This window comes from Staurois parvus, unplaced genomic scaffold, assembly GCF_062004578.1.
Source record: "Staurois parvus isolate SC_StPar_1 unplaced genomic scaffold, SC_StPar_1.0 ptg000147l, whole genome shotgun sequence".
Lineage (NCBI taxonomy): Eukaryota > Metazoa > Chordata > Amphibia > Anura > Ranidae > Staurois > Staurois parvus.
The window spans coordinates 7048972-7071921 of record NW_028317943.1 but is presented as its reverse complement, the minus strand read 5'-3'; the positions used below and the strand labels follow the sequence as shown (position 1 = coordinate 7071921).

The 22950-nt window shown below is 40.4% G+C and overlaps 1 protein-coding gene across 1 annotated transcript in view; it reads left to right on the top strand.

The window, feature by feature from the left end:
* TWF1 (twinfilin actin binding protein 1) overlaps positions 1-22950 on the top strand; it is a 53181-nt gene that overhangs the window by 8249 nt on the left and 21982 nt on the right. The window contains exons 2-3 of the mRNA XM_089674006.1: positions 20383-20460; positions 21650-21828. Of these exons, the coding sequence (XP_089530132.1) occupies positions 20383-20460; positions 21650-21828 (257 nt within the window). The remainder of the gene's footprint in view (positions 1-20382; positions 20461-21649; positions 21829-22950) is intronic.

The window sequence follows — 22950 nt, the reverse complement described above, 5'->3', positions numbered from 1 at the left end:
TAGTCACTAAAATCTCACATAAACTTTACCATGTCAACGTAAAGTCATTTTATATAAGCACTGGACAAACGGATGGCACTATATAAGGGCCCAGTTCACACTGGTGTGCTTTTGCCACGCTAAAACACACTTTCCAGCGTGACAAAAGTGCATGAAAACAATTCCCCTTTAAATCCTATGTAACTGTTCACATTACTGCACTGCGTTTTGAAAAGTCCTGCATGTTGTATCTTTGGTGCAGTTTTTCAAAAGTGCACCAAAAACGCACCTTTCAATGTAAGTTAATGGGAACACATCAAAAGTGCATCAAAAATGCATTGTGTCTACGTTTTTTGGTGTGTGTTTTTTTTGTTTGTTTTTTTTGTTACATGTCCATGTTTCACAGGTGCATTCTGAGAGTTAGGAAACCAGAAAGCACAACAAAAACTGGTTAAAGTGCATTAAAAATGTAAAATGCGTTTTTGAGTGCACCGATGTGAACCAAGTCTATATCCTGTATAATTATAAAAAATATTTTAAAATCTGCAGCCTTTCATTAAAATGGTCTTGTGATCTGGTCATAAGGGCATTGATCAGACACCTCTTGTTATAGAGTGACAGTACAGACAACAAGTGGCACTTTCAAGGCAACTACAAAAGCATGGTCCTCAGCTGTACTTGCTTTGCAAATGCTGACAGTGCTGGAAGGAGGGCCAATCTGATTCTCATAGGTGGCAGATCTTTCAATATTCCCAGTGAGGTCAACTATAAGCCATGTACCGGTTTTGGACATTTTTTGTCTCCATAACACACACTCTTGTTGTTGCAACATTTAAAATAACACACACTATGACAGTGCTTTGGTTAGGATTATTACAATTATCCTTTTGTTGGTTGTTTAAAATACCGGGCAGGTTATACAAGATTGTTTTCAGACTTGCTGTTAAACATCCTTTCAGTCCATACTGGAGCAGGTCATGTCAGCATTTGTGCTCTCAAAATATCTCAGTCTTCTAAGTATACACTGCCTTACATTTATTACATTCCAATATCAGTACAATACCCATGTCCCTTCCCTGTCATAGCTACATTTGAGTGTTATCAGGCACCGAAACCAGCCTTTGTCCACTCCTAATAAGGAAGAAGCATTCTGTAGAACCTGCTGCTGTGCAGATGGAACTGATCAAAACTATTTGCTTTCCTTCTTACTTTTGTGAATATAGGAAAACACAAGGTACTGAAATAAATGATTAGTATCATTTAACTTTAAAGGGGATCAATAGTTAAACTCTCCATATTTTTATTTATAGCCAGGACTAAAAAATTTAATTTTTTTCAAAGTATTAATTTAGTCTTTTATCCATCCAGTGGGTTGAGCTCTTGACTCCTTTTCATATCTCTTTACTACTGTGAAAATACTGTTTACAAAGTTCAGTGACTCAAGCTGAATTTTACATACTCACTGTATGACTGACTTATCACAGTTACTTTTCCTTTAACTGATAGCTCACTTTAACTGATAGCTGAAGTTTAGTGAGAGAAAGCTAGTGCTGAAAGCGAGTTACATTTTTCTGTCGTTTTAGCTAACCTGTAGTGCTCTGGGAGACTTGTCATGTATTAGATGTCAATGAAAACATATATTCTATCATTAGTAACAGTTATACAGTAAAACACAGGTTTAGAAATGTATAAGGGCAAGTTTGTATTATGGTGGTATGATAAAGCATGTGTTAGTTTGTGCTTTACAACAATTCACATTAAATGCATTGGTGGAATGTGGTGCAGTTCATTCTTAATGGTACCCTATGACACCTTCTAATAGAAGGTTTGACTTGTACAGCAGCAACATTTGGTAGTGAACAATTTGTGTGTTTTGTTGCAACACATATTCCAGTAGTGCGTTGGGGTACCACTCAAATGCGCTACATCACACCAATGCATTTAACATGGATTGTGTGTTGCAGAATAGTGTGCATTATCATTACACCATAGTGTTAATGGGCCCGTGTGTCTCTTTAAGCTGATGTTTTACTATGTAATGGTTAAAGTCTCATTCACATGGACCCTGAAATCTCCTAAACCTCTGAATTGGCCATATGTTTATGCTGCTGGAGCCACGTGCAGACAGCCCCTGTAGGTCTATGGGGATGCATCAGCTGTATGGACAGAGCCACTCATCCTAATTTGATAGGGATGCAGGTAAGCAGCCCGCAATGCAAACTGTCTGTGTTCGGGGCTGCTGAACCACACCAGCATGCCTGTCAAATTAGGATGAGTTGCTGTGTCCCCAAACGTAGGTTGGCCATACACTATACAATTTTCTGTCCAATTTCCTTTAGATTTACCTACAACTATGTAGTGCAAGAGCCTGCCTAATTTGATACAATTGAAAGTGTTGTTTAGGTTTGACCTCCTATTGTATGGTTTTTGGTAAATCTAAACCAAAAATCTCAAGAAAATTGTATAATGTATGGCCGGCCTTACACGGGCTACCAACACTTGGCTTCTCCAGTCACTTAAACAAGCATTCAGTTCATGATGTACAGGCTTCGGCACCCGTGTGAATAAGGCGCTGCTAATAATAAATCTTTGAACAGGCCCGTAAACTTGTAGCACAACCTTTTGAACAAAAAGTAGTTCAGATTACAACAGGTAGGTAAATAAATCAACAGCTATATTTGCCTTTTGGGGATTGTTTTTGTGCTAATCTTGTAAACTGTAAGTTGCTTCCTGCTGCACTAGAATTTGTCGGCAAACAAAGCTACATGGAGTCTCAACAGAAAAATCTTTGTGTCTGTGTTAGCAGATATGTCATCTGGTAGGGATATCTGTTAGGTTTGCTACACTAATCAACAAGTGGGCATAGGTTTTACATTCTCTGATGCTGAAAACAAAATGACTACTCGGTAGTAAGTGTGTTTGTGTTCTCTCCAGAATAGAAACAGGTTGGCAGCACACTACCGCACATGTATGATATGAACAGGGCACATAGAAAACAATTGTTTTTGGAAATGACAGTCCCTTTAATGAGTATGCTATCCCAACATTTAAAATTCCTGATATGTTCCTGCTGTACCATGTACTTGTGTTTAAAAAATATCCTGTTCTTTGTTTTGCTTGCTATGTGTGAAATCGCTAGTGTTCCTGCCAGTTCCCCTGCTTTCCTATTTCAGACTGACCACACTGTAGACATTGAAGCCCATCCTTCCCAGCATAGTTCTGAAAGAAAAGTCTGCCTGTCCTCCAATGATCAGACTTCTGCTGACATGCCCCCTCCTCTTCCCCGCACAGCCATTCACTGGGAAGATCAGTGCACTGCTACTTCTCCACCCTACAGAAGTAGCAGACGGTCCATGTAATCGCCAAGGGTTGGATATGACTGGATGGATAAATATATACATACATACACACAAACTGTGCCGTTTATTTGTATTTTAACCACTTGCCCTCCAGAGGATTTATCCCCCCCCCCCCCTTCCTTCCTGACCAGGCCATTCTTTGCGTTACGGCTCTGCGTTACTTTAACTGACAATTGCGCGGTCATGCAATGCTGCACCCAAATGAAATTTACTTCCTTTTTTCCCACGAATAGAGCTTTCTTTCAGTGGTATTTGATTGCCTGTATTTTTTTAATTTTTTGCGCTACAAAAAAAAAAAAAAAAAAAAAAGAAAAAAGACTGACAATTTTATGAAAATTTTTTTTTTTTATTTTTTTTTACTTTTTGCTATTAAACATGTCCAGTAAAAAAAATAAAATTTCTTCATATATTTAGGCCAAAATGTATTCTGCTACATATCTTTGCTAAAAGCAAAATCCCAATACTGGAATTTTTATTTTTACTTGTAATGGCGGCGATCAGTGACTTTTATAGTGTGACTGCGGTGGGCATTCTGACACTGGGGGAACTGACTTGGTGTCACTGGCATCCCCAGTGACACCAATACAGAGAGCAGTGCTAATAAAAAGCACTGACACTGTACTAATGGCACTAGGCAGGAAGGGGTTAACGTGGGGCGATTAAAGGGTTAACTGTGTGCTGTTTTACAGTGTGGCTGTGTTTGTGCTATGCGGAGCCATGCAAAACCGTGTGCAGGAGCTGACGGGGGAGAGAACCCTTTTGTTTACAAACAGTCCCCCCCTCCCTGTCAGAGATGCTCCACAATTGCCAGCGAGTAATCACCGTCCGGGACCCAGTGATTGGCGGCCATAAATGGTGGTGCGGGTAGGGCGCGCGCGTGCCCCCTACCCGGAAATGCAAAAAAAAAAAAATATATATATATATATATATATATATATATATATATATATATATATATGATTTTGTGCACCCGTGCCACCCTGTAGCAGTGCTTCTGCTATAGAGCGGATGGGAGGCGGTTAAAATGAATAGGTAAAGGTTCACAGAAGTAATATATTGATGGCAGTAAGCTATGATTAATTGTTAACGGTGTTTGTCCTGATTGTATTCCTTGCTCTGAGATAGTAGTGTCAGTAGTTTTTCATTGTTTGTGCTTTGTCTTCCAATATTATATGGTCAACACATATCCCACTGTCTCAAAATTATTCTTATTTTAAGGATGTTGTATGGCATACAGTGCTTAAAGCCCCACCCCATGCAAAAATCACATTTTAATGATGCTTAGTGCATGAATTACCTTACTTACAATTTCCTCCATATGCAAAGCTAATTTTTTGCCCTGGAGATAAGGCACGTTTCCCTCCTCGTTGTCTGTTCAGGGGCCAATTTGCTTGTCACCCTCATGTAGTTCCTCTTCTCTCTCAGCTGCCTAACGTCAGAACGCCAGCGTTAAGAGGATGTGGGTGGTATCATTATCATATTACTCTCCTCACACTGTCTTTGCCTGGTTCTCGAGTTGAGAGGAAGAACCAATCCTGGGACTTGTAGTTGCAGATGTTAAGGGGAAATGGTGTGCCGCAGCTGCACAAACTCTCCTCCAGGCCTATATGTATAACTGTAAAATGGCCAGTGCAGTGATAATGAGAAAGGTAAAACAACACTAGATTTGTTGTTTCTGGAGCTACTAAACTAAACAATTTTTAATGAATGGATTTCGGGATGGTGATGTGTATAAAAAAAAAATAATTTTTAGGAATACTGTAAGACCAGAGTAGGACTTTAATAGCATTGGCTTTCTAATGATCAGGAAAAAAGATATAAAATGCTAAGAATATTCAGATTTGGAAAGTCTCTATATTTATACAGACATTTGTACATAGTATTGAAAATGTATGTAAACCCTGATGGTGAACTTCTTATTTTTTCCCTTTTGGTCTGTTAAATATACCATTAGAAGTATTTTGGATGGCGTTCATCCTTATCCACATTGCCAAGTTTCTAGAGTTACTTGGGACGCTGCTCTCTCTAACGGAACCGACCCAGACCTGCGCTTGAGTACTTCCGTTAGTATACCGCTTCCCCGTCTGAACACCGACAACAGACACCACAGCTGACCATACATGGAACTCTTTATTTTAACCTCAAACGGGCTTTTTATACAATACACACTGAGACTGATCACAGGATCATATGCGAACGAGGCTATATACAGAAATAGACTTAACTCGCTAAACGGTAAGTTAATTCTGTTAGCTAGCTGGGTGATCCAAACAAAAGGTGAATGGGAATTCACACCTAGACAATGGTTTGATGAATTAGGTTCTCACTACAGAGCAGACAGTCCAGCTCCTACACTGGAGTAGAGGAGAGGCTGGCATGATCAGCTCTTTCAATTCATATGTCTAGTTTAGAATCAACAACTAGGAATATTCTTCATATGGCTGATTAAATATTACTCTCCCATCTGAAGTAATTCCAACCGCATTCTCAGCATCCATTAGTCACCCTGTGCCCCTAAGAAACACAGGATGACTTGCTCATAAGAGGGATATGGGGAGCTGAGGCAGGGGTCTCCCAACCTCTGCAAAGTAAGCTGGGTTCCATGAGCCCCCAACCCAAAGTGACTCCCATCTCACTCTCATCTTCTGTTCTCTGCCTGCGGGGTGATCTTTGTCTGCTGTCAGCCTCGATCGGCGCCAGAAGCATATCCATTAGAAGTATTTTGTTACGTCTGATAAGTGGGGAAAAAATGGAAGAAACTTAGAGCTGCCCTGTGCCCTCTTCTGTTTCAATATTTTTGTTAAGAAAGTTTTGTTTTAGGAATACAATAAGCTCAAGATACGCCCACGCAGGGGCAGAGCAGAACAATAACACATAAACAGACTTGTATTAGCCAAATAACGAAATGTCCAATGACATCAAGGAGGGATGGTAAAAAGCCAAACCAAATAATAGCAGCAGTAATCCAACATATTACCGTAAAAAGAAGAGGAAAGAAAAAAGGTTAGAAGACAGGAAAAAGAAAATAAAACGACAAAAATAAAAAAAGGGAATCAGAAAGAAAACATGGAGGAAAGGGAAACTAGAAGAATCACGGATCCAGGGCTAGCACAAACAGCGACTATAAGAGGCCATAACTAGTAGGAAGCAGGGATGGCAAGGAATAACGTATCCAAGGTTCCCAAACTTTAAGGAATCTCAGATGAGAATTATGAAGAATGCTAGACATATGTTCATTGATCAACATAGCATTCATCCGGGTCTTCACCCCCTAGAAGACAAACGAAGGGGTTCTCCAAGCTTGAACTATAGCGCGTTTGGCCGAAATAAATAGGTAGGATGCTAATTTCTGCTGAGACCTAGACAGACCCAAAATTGGGCAATGCAGGAGTGCCACCCTTGCATCCCTACGAACCGTAATATGAAATAGCGTTTGTAGCAAACCGAAAACCCTAGACCAGAAGCCTATCAATCACGGGCACGACCACCAAATGTGCAAGACGTCCCCGCATAGACCACAGTTCCAGAAACACCTATCTCCGCCAGTCGGATGAAAGTGAGCAATCCAAGGCCGGGACCCAGTACCACCGCAGGAGAACTTTGTAGGCTGCCTCTAGAGTGACTGTATTGAATGAACATTCTGCCACCATCCCCCAGGCCCTACGCCAATCCTCCTCTGCAATCAAGACACCCAGATCTCGCTCCCATTGAGAGACATAAGACAGGGGTGGTGAGGAGGACCTACTGTTAAGTGAGGCATAAATTACAGAAATTAGACCAGTGGACCCTGGGGACTGCTGACAAATGTGTTCAAATGGCGTTTTGCGGTAAGGGTATGTAGAGGTACGACGGAGGGATAGGACCCAGTGGCGTAATTGCAAATACTGATAATATTCCCCTGGCGGGACCCCCCCCCCCCTTGATTCTTGAAGAGACTCCCATGATGGAAACGTACGAGCGCTCAGAAAATAATGTACAATAACAAAGCCATGGGAGGTCCACCAAGAGAAAGAAGGCCCTGTGCCCTCTTCATGCTGTGTTATCCCAAATAGTTTATTTGCCCCTTCCCTAAATCCCCGGTTCTGGTGAGGGACCTGGACTGGAGACTTATGTAAACAGAACTTGTTTCACAAGGTAATAAAAAATAAAAACCCAGCAAGATGGGTTGGGGGTGGGGGGAGGGATGAGAGGGAGGTCATATTCTGCCCATGGTGGAGCTTTATATTGTTTCTAAGCTTTTTGTTCTTTGTTATTGGCTATACTTTGATAAGTGCAACTTAGTAATGGCAGTTTTGTTATCTAATATGACAAGTAATTGAATAAATATGTGAGCTGCCACTCCTGATTTCCTTCTCTGGTCAGATTGGTGCAAGGCAATCCATGAACTGTGCACATTGAGATAAGCTGATGGACTTTCCCAGACTGTTTGCATTACAGATTGCATTTACAATTGACTGAAAAGCACCAGCTCCATATTTCTTTAGCATCATTTTGTAAAGCTGTCTTAGTTTGAATAAATATCTCCAACGACTAAATTCGTTTGCATAAGTAGTCATACTTAAGGGTGCAGGGAGCCCATACATTGTGAAGAGGAACGTGTTTATGCCTTCTGGAGTGACAGGTGTTTGCATACAGCTGTCTGTAGAAATCAATGAGGTGGTCTATTAGAGGTGGCAGTCAAATTATGATCTATATAAAAAGGCTTTCAACAGAAAGTTTGTGTGAATCCTCAACTTGTAAAACAACCTATTCATTTTAAAATAGAAATGGAAGGCAAAGCAGTGTATGTGTATATACAGTACTGTGCAAACGTTTTAACAGGTGTGAAAAAAATGCTGCAGATCAAGAAAGCTTTCAGAAATAGAAGTGTTTAATAGTTTTGTTTATTTTCTATCAATTACCAAAATGAGTACAATAAAAAGTAAATGAACAGAGGAGAAATCCAAATCAATATTTGGTGAAAGCACCCTTTACCTTCAAAACAGCATCAGTTCTTCTAGGTACACTTTCACACAGTTTTTGAAGGAACTCTGCAAGGTAGGTTGTTCCAAATATATTGTAGCACTAACGACAGATCTTCTGTAGATGTAGACTGCCTCAAATCCTTCTGTCTCTTAATGTAATCCCAGGTAGATATTGAGATTAGGGTTCTGTGGGGGCCAAACACTCACTTCTAGGACTCCTAGTTCTTCTTTATGCTGAAGATGCTTCCTAATGTCATTTGCTGTATGTTTGAGGTCATTGTCCTGCTGCAGAATTAATTTTGGGCCAATCAAACTCCACCATGATGGTATGGCATGATGAATAAATATCTGCCCGTATCTCTCAGCACTGAGGACACCATTCATCCTGACAAAATCTCTTAACTCCATTTCCAGAAATACAGCCCCGCACTTGCAAGGAACCTCCACCATGCTTCACAGTTTCCTGCAGACACTCCCTATCGTACCGCTCTCCAGCCCTTCATGAACAAACTGCCTCTTGCTACAACCAAGTATTTTTGAAATTTGACTCTTCAGTCCAGAGCACGTGCTGCCATTTTTCTGCACTTCAGTTCCTATGTTTTTGCGCATAGTTGAGTTGCTTAGCCTTGTTTCCACGTTGGAGGTATGGCCTTTTGGTCGCAATTCTTCCATGAAGACCACTTCTGGCCAGATTTCTCTGGGCAGTAGATGGGTGTACCTTTGTCCCACTTGTTTTTGCCAGATCTATGCAGATCTTGAAGGGAAGTAAGCATGACGTCTTTCCTCTGCTACATTTAATTAATTTTTTTTTTTGGCTGACTTGGCATCTACGGACCTCAACTATACCGTTGTTTTCTTTTTGCTTCTTCACAAAAGCTTGAACAGCCCATCTTGAAACCCCAGTCTGTTTTAAAATGTTTGCCTGGGAAAGACCTTGCTGATGTGTCTTGCTGATGTGCTCAGTGTTGCACCTGTGACATAAAACAGTCTTCCACAACCTTAATTTGGTAGCAGAATTTGGTTGTTCCTCATCCAGTTTTTAGCCTCCTACATATGAAATTGATGATCGTTGGCACTTTGTATAATTGGTTAATCATATACCTGACTCTAATCCTATAAAATCCCTAACTGAGCAAGTGTAAGAATTGATGCTGGTTTTAATCTCAAGGGTAGTCATACCAATTATTGATTTGAATTAAATAAACAAAATATATTTTTGAAAACACACACACACACTCTTTGTGACATGGTGGGGGGTGGCAGCAGCAGTCCAACCAGAATACAGGTACAGTCTTATGTAAAATGCAGACATAAATATACGTTTAGCTGGGTAGGGGTCATGACCGCAAAGAAACAGTACTCTGTTCTTCCCAGTAATGAGTTGCAGGTGAAACTCGAAAAATTAGAATATTGTGCAAAAGTTTATTTATTTCAGTAATGCAACTTAAAAGGTGAAACTAATATATATGAGATACTCATTACATGCAAAGCAAGATAGTTCAAGCCATGATTTGTCATAATTGTGATGATTATGGTTTACAGCTCATGAAAATCCCAAATCCACAATCTCAGAAAATTAGAATATTACATGCAATCAATAAAACAAGGATTGTACATAGAACAATATCGGACCTCTGAAAAGTATAAGCATGCATATGTACTCAGTACTTGGTTTGGGCCCCTTTTGCAGCAATTACTGCCTCAATGTGGAGTGTCATGGAAGCTATCAGCCTGTGGCACTGCTAAGGTGTTATGGAAGACCATGATGCTTCAATAGCGACCTTCAGCTCTTCTGCATTCTTCGGTCTCATGTCTCTCATCTTTCTCTTGGCAATGCCCCATAGATTCTCTATGGGATTCAGGTCAGGCGAGTTTGCTGGCCAATCAAGCACAGTAATTCCGCGGTCATTGAACCAGGTTTTGGTGCTTTTGGCAGTGTGGGCAGGTGCCAAGTCCTGCTGGAAAATGAAGTCAGCATCCCCATAAAGCTCGTCTGCGGAAGGAAGCATGAAGTGCTCCAAAATCTCCTGGTAGACGGCTGCGTTGACCCTGGACTTAATGAAGCACAGTGGACCAACACCAGCAGATGACATGGCTCCCCAAATCAACACAGACTGTGGAAACTTCACACTGGACTTCAAGCATCTTGCAGTGTGTGCCTCTCCATTCTTCCTCCATACTCTGGGTCCTTGGTTTCCAAATGAGATGCAAAAGTTGCTCTCATCAGAAAAGAGGACTTTTTGGACCACTGAGCAACAGACCAGGTCTGTTTTTCTTTAGTCCAGGTAAAATGCTTTTTTACGACATTTGAAGCCCATGTCCAGGATCCGTCTGTGTGTGGTGGCTCTTGATGCACTGACTCCAGCCTCAGTCCACTCCTTGTGAAAGTCCCCAACACTTTTGAATGGCCTTTTCCTGACAATCCTCTCCAGGCTGCGGTCATCCCTGCTGCTTGTGCACCTTTTTCTTCCACACTTTTCCCTTCCACATAACTTTCTATTAATGTGCTTTGATACAGCACTTTGGGAACATCCAACTTCTTTTGCAATTACCTTTTGAGGCTTTCCCTTCTTATGGAGGGTGTCAATGATGGTTTTCTCCACAACTGGCAGGTCTTCAGTGTTTCCCATGATTGTAATTCCTACTGAACCCGACTGAGAGACCATTTAACTCACACATACATGTAGTAAAGTTACTGGGTAATAGATTTGCAGACCTTTCCTGTGTTTACTGCTTTCGAAAACGGCTATTATTTGTTCTAGTGATACAGTGTAACTAATTTCATAAAGCTTTGCCTTAAAGTGTTGCTAAACCCACAGCAGTAAAATTAGTCTGTATAGGCAGTAAAGCATGCTTGTTATACTCACTGTGGAACCTAAGTGGTTAATCCTCTGCATTGTATAAAAATGACTTCTTTGATCCTTCCCTTCTTCTACTGTCCCAATCCATCTGTTGATTGTACAGAGACCTAGGAGGCACTCTGCACATGCTCTGTTTGGTGTGTACTGCTAGAGAGTTTTTTTTTGGGGGGGAGGGTGCATGTAATCAGAACTGGGCCAATAAGCACTTTCCACACAGAGGGTCAGTGGTCATGCAGCCTCACAGGACAGTCAGAGGTGAATGAAAACTCCTCCTATTAACTTTACCTAGTTCTTGGCCAGACACTGATAGAAGTCCCATGACTGCTATATACCTCTGATAAGAAAAGGTATTTAGCATATTAATATTTACTAAAATAATTTGCATTTCCATGTTCTGTGTACTGTGGGAGACCATATAGAGTGAATGCAGGGTCCTGGGTTTAGTAAGAGTTTTAGACGCATTATATTGTGAAATCTAGTACAAGGCCTAGGAATGTACCATACAAGAGAGTTAGGTGCATGTATTTTATTTTAGATGTTGCTTAATAGTCTCTCAGAAGGTAGTGCATGGGAAGGTGCTGTTGACAGAAGCCAGAGATTCAAAGTCAGTGTTGACTGACACCACAGCATACATTTGGTTAGACTCACTATGCACACATGGAGAAATGCTTGTCTATACATTATTTATACATTAGAATTGGGAAACACCAGGCACATAGCAGGTTTGCCTGTCAAAGGTTTCCTATTGGCTCTCATTTGCCCTCAATCTTACAGTATAATTTGTTGACCATTTTAAAGAGAACCAGTAACCAATGTGCTTAGTCAAGAATTCAAACAATTTGTCTTCAATTATTATAATTCAGCATAGTTACCCATGGGAGATTACGTTTACCCACATTTAATGTTAGTTATTTTGTCTGAGGATGAATCGGCGGTACAAGAAATAATTGGCTACCCTGTTTATTGCCTGAGTTAATGCTATCATTTTTGCATACCTTTAGAATCTGTTAGGCAATACTTTTATGCCACTTCACTAGACAGATTGTGTTAACAGTATTAGGTCTGACAATTAACAGAGCAGCAACTGATAAGCCAGCTATACACTTTTAGATTTTTCACCATCATCAATATTCCTTCACCTATACTAAACAGCGTTAATGGAGGAATCTGCACTGCTGACTATTGTATTCAGACAGCAGCAACATTCACAGCTGCCTAAATGCCTGAACAGTGACTGCATCTGATAGGATGCAATCACTGTTTGGCTGAACATTTTCCATCCAGCTAAGCCACTTTTTAAATCGACTTTTATCAAGCCAGGTGGTATTGATACAGCCATCCATGGATTACATTTCATCCAAGTGAGCAGGACATTTAAACCCCGTATGACTATCTTTAGACTCTAGGTGACCTCTCATCCCAAACTTCCTGGGTATCTAGACTTAAACTTTAAAAAATTGTTAGCAGGTAGAATTTCATGGCACAAAAGACTTTGCCCATTCTCAAAAAAAAAAAAAAAAGTCTTCACCTTTTCTGACTACAGAGTATGCACAGTGCAGTGTATAATCCTCACGTGTGGGAGTTACATCATTGGTAGTTGCTCAATGGGTGAAGAAAGAAGCTGCTGGTAGTGCAAGAAGACCAGAAATGGATAGCAATGGTAGTAAATGAGCAACAAGATAGGGAGCACAGGCTTTGCACTGCTGTAGGAGAGAAGACTAGGAGGTAAGTCTGCCATAAGTAGCACATTACGGCAGCTGCTGCTGCAGAGATCCATTGATTTTTAGTTCTGTTTTTAAAGTGGCACTGAATTCTCTCAAACAGAAAAGTGGTTGTAAACCTGACATGAAATATGAACGAAGCATATCCCTCTATAGTGTGTGCTTGTCTCAGTCCAGAGCACTTTTTGTCATTTCTGTCTGCTGCTTTGTTTCTTCATCAGCATAAATCACTTCTGACAAGTTTTTCTGACACCAAGAGAAAAATGGTGACAGGTGAGGGACCTCCAGCAGATTTACAGCCTCAGATCTGTTCCTGTGAGCTGTGCAGAGGGGGCGTGTCTCTTCTCTCCAATCTTTTTAGAGCTGTCCTCACTGAGCTCTGCAGTGTGTAATTTTTGCTCTTTGCTGTCTTTTCTTAACACCCAGACAAGGTTTATAAATTCAACACCTTGAACAGATGTAGAGAAGACTGCAGATAAACAGTTACAACTTGTGTAGAAGATTTGTTTCACTTCAGTGTATCACTTGAGGCCAGGTATATATAAGGGTTTACAACTACTTTAACTTATTTATAATCCTTATGCCACTAGCATTAGTAAATAGGATGGGATACTATATTTTTTTACATTTATTCAATTTCTTCCTGGTTTTTGGCACAGTCCAAAACGGGGTCATACATCCCAGGAGTCTTGATGGGCATTTTTTTCTTTCATCGGGAGAGGGATCTTTATCAACTAAGCCTGCTTGTGTGAACAAGGGGCATATGGATTCCAGGTTAAATGTTAAAGGATTCAAGTAAATGCAACATGAGACATATACCTTTAAGATGGCCACAATTAGAAATGCTAGGCGGTATTTTTCAGAGTCATTTTGTAACAAAATAAAGCATGGATGGATGCGTGAGTTTACTCTTCAATAATAAAACTGAATTAAATAGCATTTTTAGTCTGTGGTGCCCAAATACAGTTGGGTTCTGCTTTAACCAACTCCCGTCCGGCCATTGTATATAAACGGCCAGACGGTGACAGTGCAGGGTCGGGTGGCCGTTTATAAACGGCCTCCCCGCACCCTGCTTGTGCACGTTCCCTGGAAGCGCGCAGCACCGCGATCCGGTGCCCGCTGTGTCCTCCGGACACAGTGGAACACCGATCGTCGAACCGGACCTCTGTACGAGGTCCAGATCATGTGATCACGGATTGGCCAATCCGTGATCACATGCAGAGTAGTAAGCAAGATGTCATTGCTTATTACGTATGAAATCTGTAAATGATCAGAGGTCATATGGTACAAGGATATTCACAACAGCCTTGTACCATGTGACAAGCTGTGACCAATCACAGCTCACTCAGTAGTTCTCAATGGCTGCAAGAATGCAGCTAGAGAGGAGAAATGATTGCTTTTACATCCTTTATGGGTGTAAAAGCAATCAGTGTAAAAAAAAAAAAAAAAAAACACTGTACTGCTAGGGTGACAGTATGTAAAAAAAAAAAAAAATAAAAATTTTTTTAAAAAAATTAAAAATTATAATTTGTGGTTATAAACTAATTTGGGTTATTTTTTTTCTAAAAATATAATGGAATATGTTTTGGCCAAGATTTATGATGAAATGCTATTTATTTGCAAAATTTTATAAGAAAAACACTTTTTTTTCAAAATTTTTGTACTTTTTAATCTATATAGCAAAAAAAATAAAAATCCCAGCGGTGAATAAATACCACCAAAAAAAAGCTTTATCTGTCTCCAAAAAATGCTAAAAAATTCATATGGGTGCAGTGTTGCATGACCTCGCAATTGTCATTCAGTGTGTGATAGCGCTGAAAGCTGAAAATCGGCCTGGACAGGAAGGGGGTAAAAGTGTCCGGACTGGAAGTGGTTAAAGCCCAACTCTAGCTCTTTTCATATCCCCCTTAGAACACCCCCACACCATTTTTTTTCATACTTTTTCCCAGATGTCTTTTAAACCAGTCATGTGACATTGCAGATTTCCTTCCAAGGAGTTTAGTAGTTACCACATACTCTTCAATATGCAATTCAGTATGGTTTTACTTGAAACTATCTTTGATGTTGTGAATACTGCCTGTCTGACCATGTTTCCACAACCCCTGGGATTCCCTGCATGCCTTGCAGCTTCTCCTCTGCTCATTGCTTTGGTTTACTTTCAAATTCTAAGGGCTACATATCTCATGCTTCCTTGCTGCCTGCAACCATATATGATGTGTTGTGCGTTTTCCTTTATTGACTATGCTTCCTGTAGTGAGAAGGCAGGCTCTGTGAAATGTGTGACCCAACGGTGCTTATTCACAAGGCATAGTGAATATGTGTCACAGAATTCGGGAAAGTAAGTGTGGGATGCTTCATTAGGTTTATAAACTTAAACTAATTTGTTATTTCATAAAAAAAATCTATTAAACATTTAATACAAACCTCCTCTTCTGGGGTCCCCTGCCGGTGCTCTTGCCCCCCCCTTCTGAGTGCCCCCATAGCAAGCCACTTGCTATGGGGGCACTGGTGAGGGCTTGATCCTGAGCTGGGCTCTGTGTGTCAATTGACACACACAGCATGGCTCGTGCATTAAGGTAAAAAAAACCCCAATGCCTGGAACCCCCCTCCCCATTCCCTATGCCCTTATCTGAGTCCTCTCTCAATCCAGCACTGTGCCCCTCTCTCCTCCTGGCCTGGGAACAGCAGGAGCCAAAAGCTTCTGCCACTGTCAGTCACATGCTGGCAGCACACACAGGCCGACTTGCCCATTGCACATAGCTTGCTATGGAGGCTGCGCACATCTGGGGACTTCAGAAGAGGAGGTAAGGGACTACTGTGTTAATATCTTTGCACAGAGCAGGTAAGTATAATGGAAAATAACCCCGAGCCATTAATATCACTTTCAGCTCTGCTGATTGCAGGCCTATAGGTATTTAGAGATGTAAACACTGCTGCACTTGGAAGCTATACAATTCTTATTGTTAGGCAAGTGAAAGTGTAGTAATGCATAGCAGCCAATCAGCAATTGTTTAATTATTCTGACTGGTCAGAACTGATGAAAGGTAAACTCTAGTTGCTTTGTTTATCCTTACTGAACTAATTTGTTGAAACACTTTTATTTGAATGCTTTGTTTGTTATGCAGATGCATGATATACTCACAGAACTACCTGTTTGTTTATTGTAAGAAAAAGTAAACCTGGTATATGCTGTGCTGTCAGAAGTTGTATGATGATTACTACTGTTAGGCTTCATTGAGACGTGCACTTGGGGGGGCAAAACTGAGTGTTTTGAGCCACTTTTTTGTCGCTCATCAACTGCCCCCTTAAACTGCAATAGGCAGTGTATGGGGGTGTTTACATGCTGTAGTTGCAATATATTGTTTCACATCTGTGACAAAGTTCATCCAACATTTAGTGATAGGCAGTTGGCAAGCCCACCGAATGCTACACGCTCAGGGAAATGGGGAAGCACTGCAAATGCCCCGTAGCTGTGTGCAATGCATGCAGTTGTGGCGTGTTGGCCGGCAAAAATAGCGGTAAAAGACAGGCAGTGAGGAGGCCTCACATAGCTTCTTCAGCATCTGTCACTAGCCTCCGAAGCTCATCCCAGCACGGATCAGGTATTAGAGGTAAGGGAGATTTAGATGCACGTCCAAATGCACCCTTAGGAGTAAAGTTACATTGGTGAGCAGAGCTGCCTTTCCAGACAGTTATCAGCACTGCACATGCAATAAATCATGTATTAGAGCAGATCAGAGACCCGACTGTACAAGTGGTGCCTGGCTTTCACATACACACAGGCCATCTTTGTTTATATCCATTTATCTGAGAGTGTGGACATTGAACAGAGGACTTTGTTCCACTTATTCATATTGTGCATTCTGGTGACACAAGGATACCTGACCTTTTTATTACTATTTTATGATTATTCTGTTTAGCGCAAACATGAAACACCTGTTCAAGCTAAAAAAGATTTTTTTTCTTGCCTAGTTGGTTATTATAGAAGAATATGCAATATAGTAAAGTACATTAGTGCTTGGCCTCTGGAAATCCATAAGATTGCTTTGGGGTTATGGCACATTTTTGGCTCCAGTAACATTTTCTGCATATAATTTTTCTGCATATACTTATGGCACCCAATCTCAACTGAAAAGCGAGTTCCACTAGTGCCCCCTAATCCTAAAGCAGCATTGCAGGCATACAGCAGACTGCACAACTAAATAAAAATTTACCATTTTACTTTAAGATAAAATGAATATTCTGTTCAGCCATCCTTGTGATTTACATATATTTTCCATACTCTACAGCCCTGTGGTTGATATCTCTAGTTAGAAATTAAGCAGTTCAGTTTCTCATGTCACCTCTCCACCTCAGTGGACAATGAATTGGAATTATCACATGATTTTCTGTTTAAAACTGTAAAATGTATGTATTTCAGTTGTGTATGTATAGCTCTTTGTCCAGAATTTCACTTTTTTCACACTTTCATGCAGTTGGATCCTGGAGAAATCTTCACTGCATGGGATGCCTGCAGTAGTTAACAGCTTCAGGCAGAAGGCAGCACATAGGTTCAATAGGGAGGGAAACACTCCATCCTTCTCCACTGAAAAATAATTTCATTGATTACACTGCATGTCAGTCTGTGAATGGGATAGACAATCATGTGACTCCTCAGACTCTTTCCCCCCCCCCCCCCCCCAATTCACTGATCAAGTTACAGAACCTTTTTCAATGGAGGAGGTGGAAGGAGGGATCGTTTCCCGTCAGACCATCTGTACTGTTGTTCTGACCTTAAGCTGTTAAGAGACAGAAAGAGGACAGTCATCCCTGCAGTGAAGATTTTTCCAGGATCCAGCTATCTGCACAATGTGGGACATTCATCAGGTAAGAGGTGTGACTAAAGCTTTCAAGATGTTTTTCAATTCAGGTGGCTTTGGAGGGGTTTTACACACAGTGTGTGTAAATCTGATAAACTGACTGTTGTCAGATGAAAGTAATGTTTCAAATAATAGAAAAGGAGGAGCTCCAATGTCCAAAAGAATGCACTTTTGATGGTAGATTAAGAGACATTTGTTGAGAGTAACGACAAGTACTTCAAGTCAATGCGTTTTGGGAGAAAAGACTTCCCCCTCTTCAGGGCTATTAAATAAATACGAAAAATATACAGAGAAACAAATATATGAGCAAGAGAAAGAAATGAAAAAAAAATGGAATGTATATTAAAAAAAAGAAAAAACAGATATATATTAAAAAATGAAAACTTTATGTAGAGGCAAAAATACCAAGGTAAAATAGGTAAAAGTATTGGGACGCCTGCCTTTACACACACATGAACTTTAATGGCCTCCCGGTCTTAGTTCAATATTGAGTTGGCCCACCCTTTGCAGCTATAACAGCTTCAACTCTTCTGGGAAGGCTGTCCACAAGGTTTAGGAGTGTGTCTATGGGAATGTTTGACCATTCTTCCAGGAGCACATTTGTGAGTCAGGCACTGATGTCAGACGAGAAGGCCTGGCTCGCAGTCTCTAATTCATCCCAAAGGTGTTCTGTCGGGTTGAGGTAAGGACTCAGGCCGATCAAGTTCCTCCTCCCCAAACTTGCTGTTTATATGTCTTTTATGGACCTTGCTTTGTGCACTGGTGTGCAGTCATGTTGGAACAGGAAGGGGCCATCCCCAAACTGGTCCCACAAAGCTGGCAGCATGAAATTGTCCAGAATGTCTTAGTATTATGACGCCTTAAGAGTTTCCTTCACTGAAACTAAGGGGCCATGCCCAACCCCTGAAAAACAACCCCACACCATAATCTCCCCTCCACCACACTTTACACAATGCAGTCCGACAAGTACCATTCTCCTGGCAACCTCCAAACCCAGACAGGTTCGAAGCATGATTCGTCACTCCAGCAAACACGTCTCCACTTCTCTAGAGTCCATTGGCATTGTACTTTACATCACTGCATCAGATACTTTGCAGTGTACTTCATATGCAGCTGCTCGGCCATGGAAACCCATTCCATGAAGTTCTCTATGCACTGTTGTGTAATCTGAAGGCCACATGACATAATAAATTGGAATTACCACTATTTTATTCTCTAGGGTTTCAGAAGATATATATATATATATATATATATATATATATATATATATATATATATATATATATATATATATATAATGAATTTGGGATTTTATGTATTCCCAGACCTAAAATGATTTTTTAAATGTATGCAGAAATGGCTCTGGCAATGAAAGGGTTAACTTTTAGGTCTAATTCCTTATCCTCAAACTAATCAGAATATGTGCCAATAGACATGAGTTGACAGTTTCTTAAACTGTTTTTGAGCCCATGCTGAAAAGTAAGACTACTAGGACCCTGTACTCTGGAGTAATGAGACCAAGATAAAAGTTTTTGCAACTGATGTATCACAAAGGTGAGGAGTAGAAAGAAAAATGCATGGTGCCTTTAGTGAAACATGGTGGTGGCAATGTCCTTCTGTGGGGCTTCACAAGTGCTGCTCATGTCATGGACCTGCATTTCATTGATGGTATCATGAATTCACAGATGTACTGCTCTATATTGAAAGAGAAGATGCTATCATCACTCCGTGCCCTTGGTCATCATGCACTTTTCCAACATGACAATGATCCAAAACATACATCTAAGGCCACTGTTCCGTTTCTGAAGAACAGGGTGAAAGTGATTCAGTGGCCCAAGTATGACTCCTGACCTGAACCCAATTGAACGCCTATGGGGAATTCTGAAAATACAAGTTAAGCATCACTCTCCATCTAGCATCCAGGTTCTAAAAGAAGTCATCCTTGAAGAATGGAAAAAGATAGATGTTGCAATATGTTACCAACTTGTTCATTCAATGCCTAGAAGAATTGGTGCTGTCCTTACAAATCATGGAGGTCATACAAAATGCTAGATGTAGGAGTTTTTGTTGTGGGGTGTGTTCATTTTTGCATCAACTAATTTGAGTAAAATGGAAGATTTTGTAGTCTAATTTACATTATTAACCTTCTTTCATGTAATGAGCTAAACAAATGTTCTATAAAACTCAGTTTTGTCAAAATTTTGGAAATTGTTTTTGTGTTCATTGAGGTATTGATTAAAATCTTACTTTTCAAAAGGGGTGTACTCATTTATGCTGAGCACTGTAAACCAATGGTGAAATAAATTTGTATAGGTAAACAAAAACTGCTACAATTTTAATATATCTGAAAAATTATGCTGGAAAATCCTGGCGTTTTCAGACACAGTGTCCAGCCTTGCTGCCAGCAGCTTTGTCAAAATCGATGACCAGCTTTAGGGCCATATCCATTCAGGGATATATGCCCCAAAGGCAGTTTTAATATCCAAAACTCAAATTGTGTTTGTGTATTACCCCTTAAGCTTTGGAACTTGCAGCATGAGTATTGGTTAGAAAAAAAGGCCAGTCTTATTCAAGCTGATCGGAAAATGTCTGTGTATTTTTAATACAGACAGTATAACAATGTTTCTTTTTATTAACAGCTAGTGACGATGTTCGAGAAACCTTTGCCAAAGCCAGAAATGGAAAATACAGACTGCTAAAGCTGGATATCGAAGATGGTTTGTAATGCAATTGTAAAATTCTTCTGCCATCAATGCAAAGTGTGTGTTCATGCACCAAAGTACAGATATCTTAAGAAAACTGCACATTCAATGCATCATAAACAGCAGACCAATCAGAAGCCATCTAGCCCGCTCGATAGCCAACACCAGTGTATAAATCCCCACATACCCTTCTTTCCCACTCTCCTCTCAGCATGGGATCAGTGCAGGGAGGTTTCCCACACCGTCACTGTGACAACCCTGGGTTCACACAGGAGCAATGGGGGAGCTGCATGCAATTTGGACAGGAATAGCATTCCTGTTCAACTTGCATGCTATTCTTTTGCGGTGCAATTTGCATCCATGCATTTTTGTATTGATGCAAATAGCACCGCAAAGTATCGGTAGTCGGTATTGGTGAATACTTGACTAAAAGTATCGGTATTCATACTCGCAGCTCAAAATATGGTATCGGTGCATCCCTAGTAAGCACCCCTGACTGTGTTAAATGGTTTGTCTCAGCCCTCTAACTGCCACTTTTGCTGGACATCTTAATTGTTGGGGTAGGTTCACACCAGAACATGGTGTGGGAAATCTGCGTTCGTGTTCATGCAGTTGCGATCTGCAGCAGGCATCAGTGTTAAGTTAAGGACACCCCAAATGCAGATCGCATGGTACTTTTGCCTGCACCAAATCGCATGGTACAAAATATCATGCAATCCAGTGTGTTTCCAAAAGTAGCGCATGCACTACTTTTTGTTGAGATTTCAGCTCATTCAAAATGAATGGCCTCAAATCGCACAGCACTGAAATTGCAGGCGATTCATAGTGTGAACCAGGACTTAAAGGAAGTTGAAAAATAACAGATTTGCTGGCTGGATCAACAGGTCAAAATAAGGGGGAAAAAATTAAAACAGGAAACAAATGCAGCCACCACATCTAAAAATTGGTAAGTTGCAGTATATTACAATTTTGGTTTTGGGTTAAATATTGCTTAAAGTTATTCAGTATAATTTCTGTTTGCTTCCAGGAGGGCAGTTTTCATCTTATGTTTTTGTTTGTAACCAAAACATCAAATATTTGATGAAATGGGAACTTATAATAATTAGGTGAAATCTAGCATATCTGTCCTGAAATCTAGGTATAGCAGCGATGTCACTGGGGAAATTGCTAGTCACCTATAAATTCTTCTTTGTTTTACTAATAGAGCAATTGAATGTGAGTGTTCGGGAAAAGCCAATAAGCTCTTGGGACAAAGACTACGATGGCTTTGTATTGCCAGTTTTAGAAGATAAGCAACCATGTTACATTTTGTATCGTTTGGATACCCAGAATGCACAGGGCTATGAATGGGTCTTCATTGCCTGGTCACCAGACTATTCTCATGTAAGTGTGGGCCACAGCTTACTTTACAGAATTTGATATTTCATTTCATTATTGCTGATAAATGATGGTTATATATGTAAGGGGCACGCAAAATAGATATAGAAGAGAAAATTAAATAAGATTTGGTCAGTGATTTTACCCAGAATTCCAAGATAGAGGGTGGCACACCTTATTATTTTCTTAGTGTTGCACATTATTCTTGTCCATTTCTTCAAGGAGGTCAGGTGACCCACATAGTTCACTGCATGTTTTTTAACTTCTTTCAAGCTTTTGCTCTTAATTCTTTTAAAATGTTGGGAACTCTGGTGAATTTATGCCTACTGACACCAATTTTTTAACTGATTTTCTGCACTTGCTTATTAGCAGTGTAAAAGATACACTTCTGACCACTGCACCTGGTATGCTTTATGGTGCTTAAAGTGGTTGTAAACCTCAGACATGAAAGCACATCCTTCCATATTGTGTACTACTCTCTATTCAAAGCACTGAGTGTGATTTCTCTCTGCTGCTTTGTTTCTCTAGTAGCAGCCTAAGACACTTCTGACAGCTTTCCTGATACAAGAGAAAAAAAAACACTGATGGGGGTGGAGAGCTTCAGCACACATCCTGTGACTGATATCCTCAGCTCTGCATGTTTTCAGTGTACTGTGTAAAGGTGGGGGGATCCCTTTCCTACCCTCCGCTCCCCTTTAATCAGACATCAGAGCTGTTCTCACTGAGATCTGCAATCTAAGACTTCAGATCCCTGTCTTTCAATAGTGAGCGGTCCTGTGTAAATTCTGGACTTTGAATGGATGTGGAGGCCAAATTGCATCAGATAGACAGGTACATCTTATAATATTTCATCTTTGTGTAACACCTGAAGCCAGTCACTTCACTGGGTATACTCAAGGGTTTACAACCACTTACATTATTTTAATTCGGCATAGTTATCTTAGATATTAAGTTTACCCACTTAATGTTAATTATTTTGTCTGAGGATGTTTCAGAGTCATGCAAGGCCCCTTGGGGTGTGAAATTGGCTACCCTGTTCATTGCCTTAACTAATGCTACCATTTTTCTTACCTTTAGAATCTGTTAAGGGATACTTATGCCATTATTTGTGTCAACAGCATGAGGTCT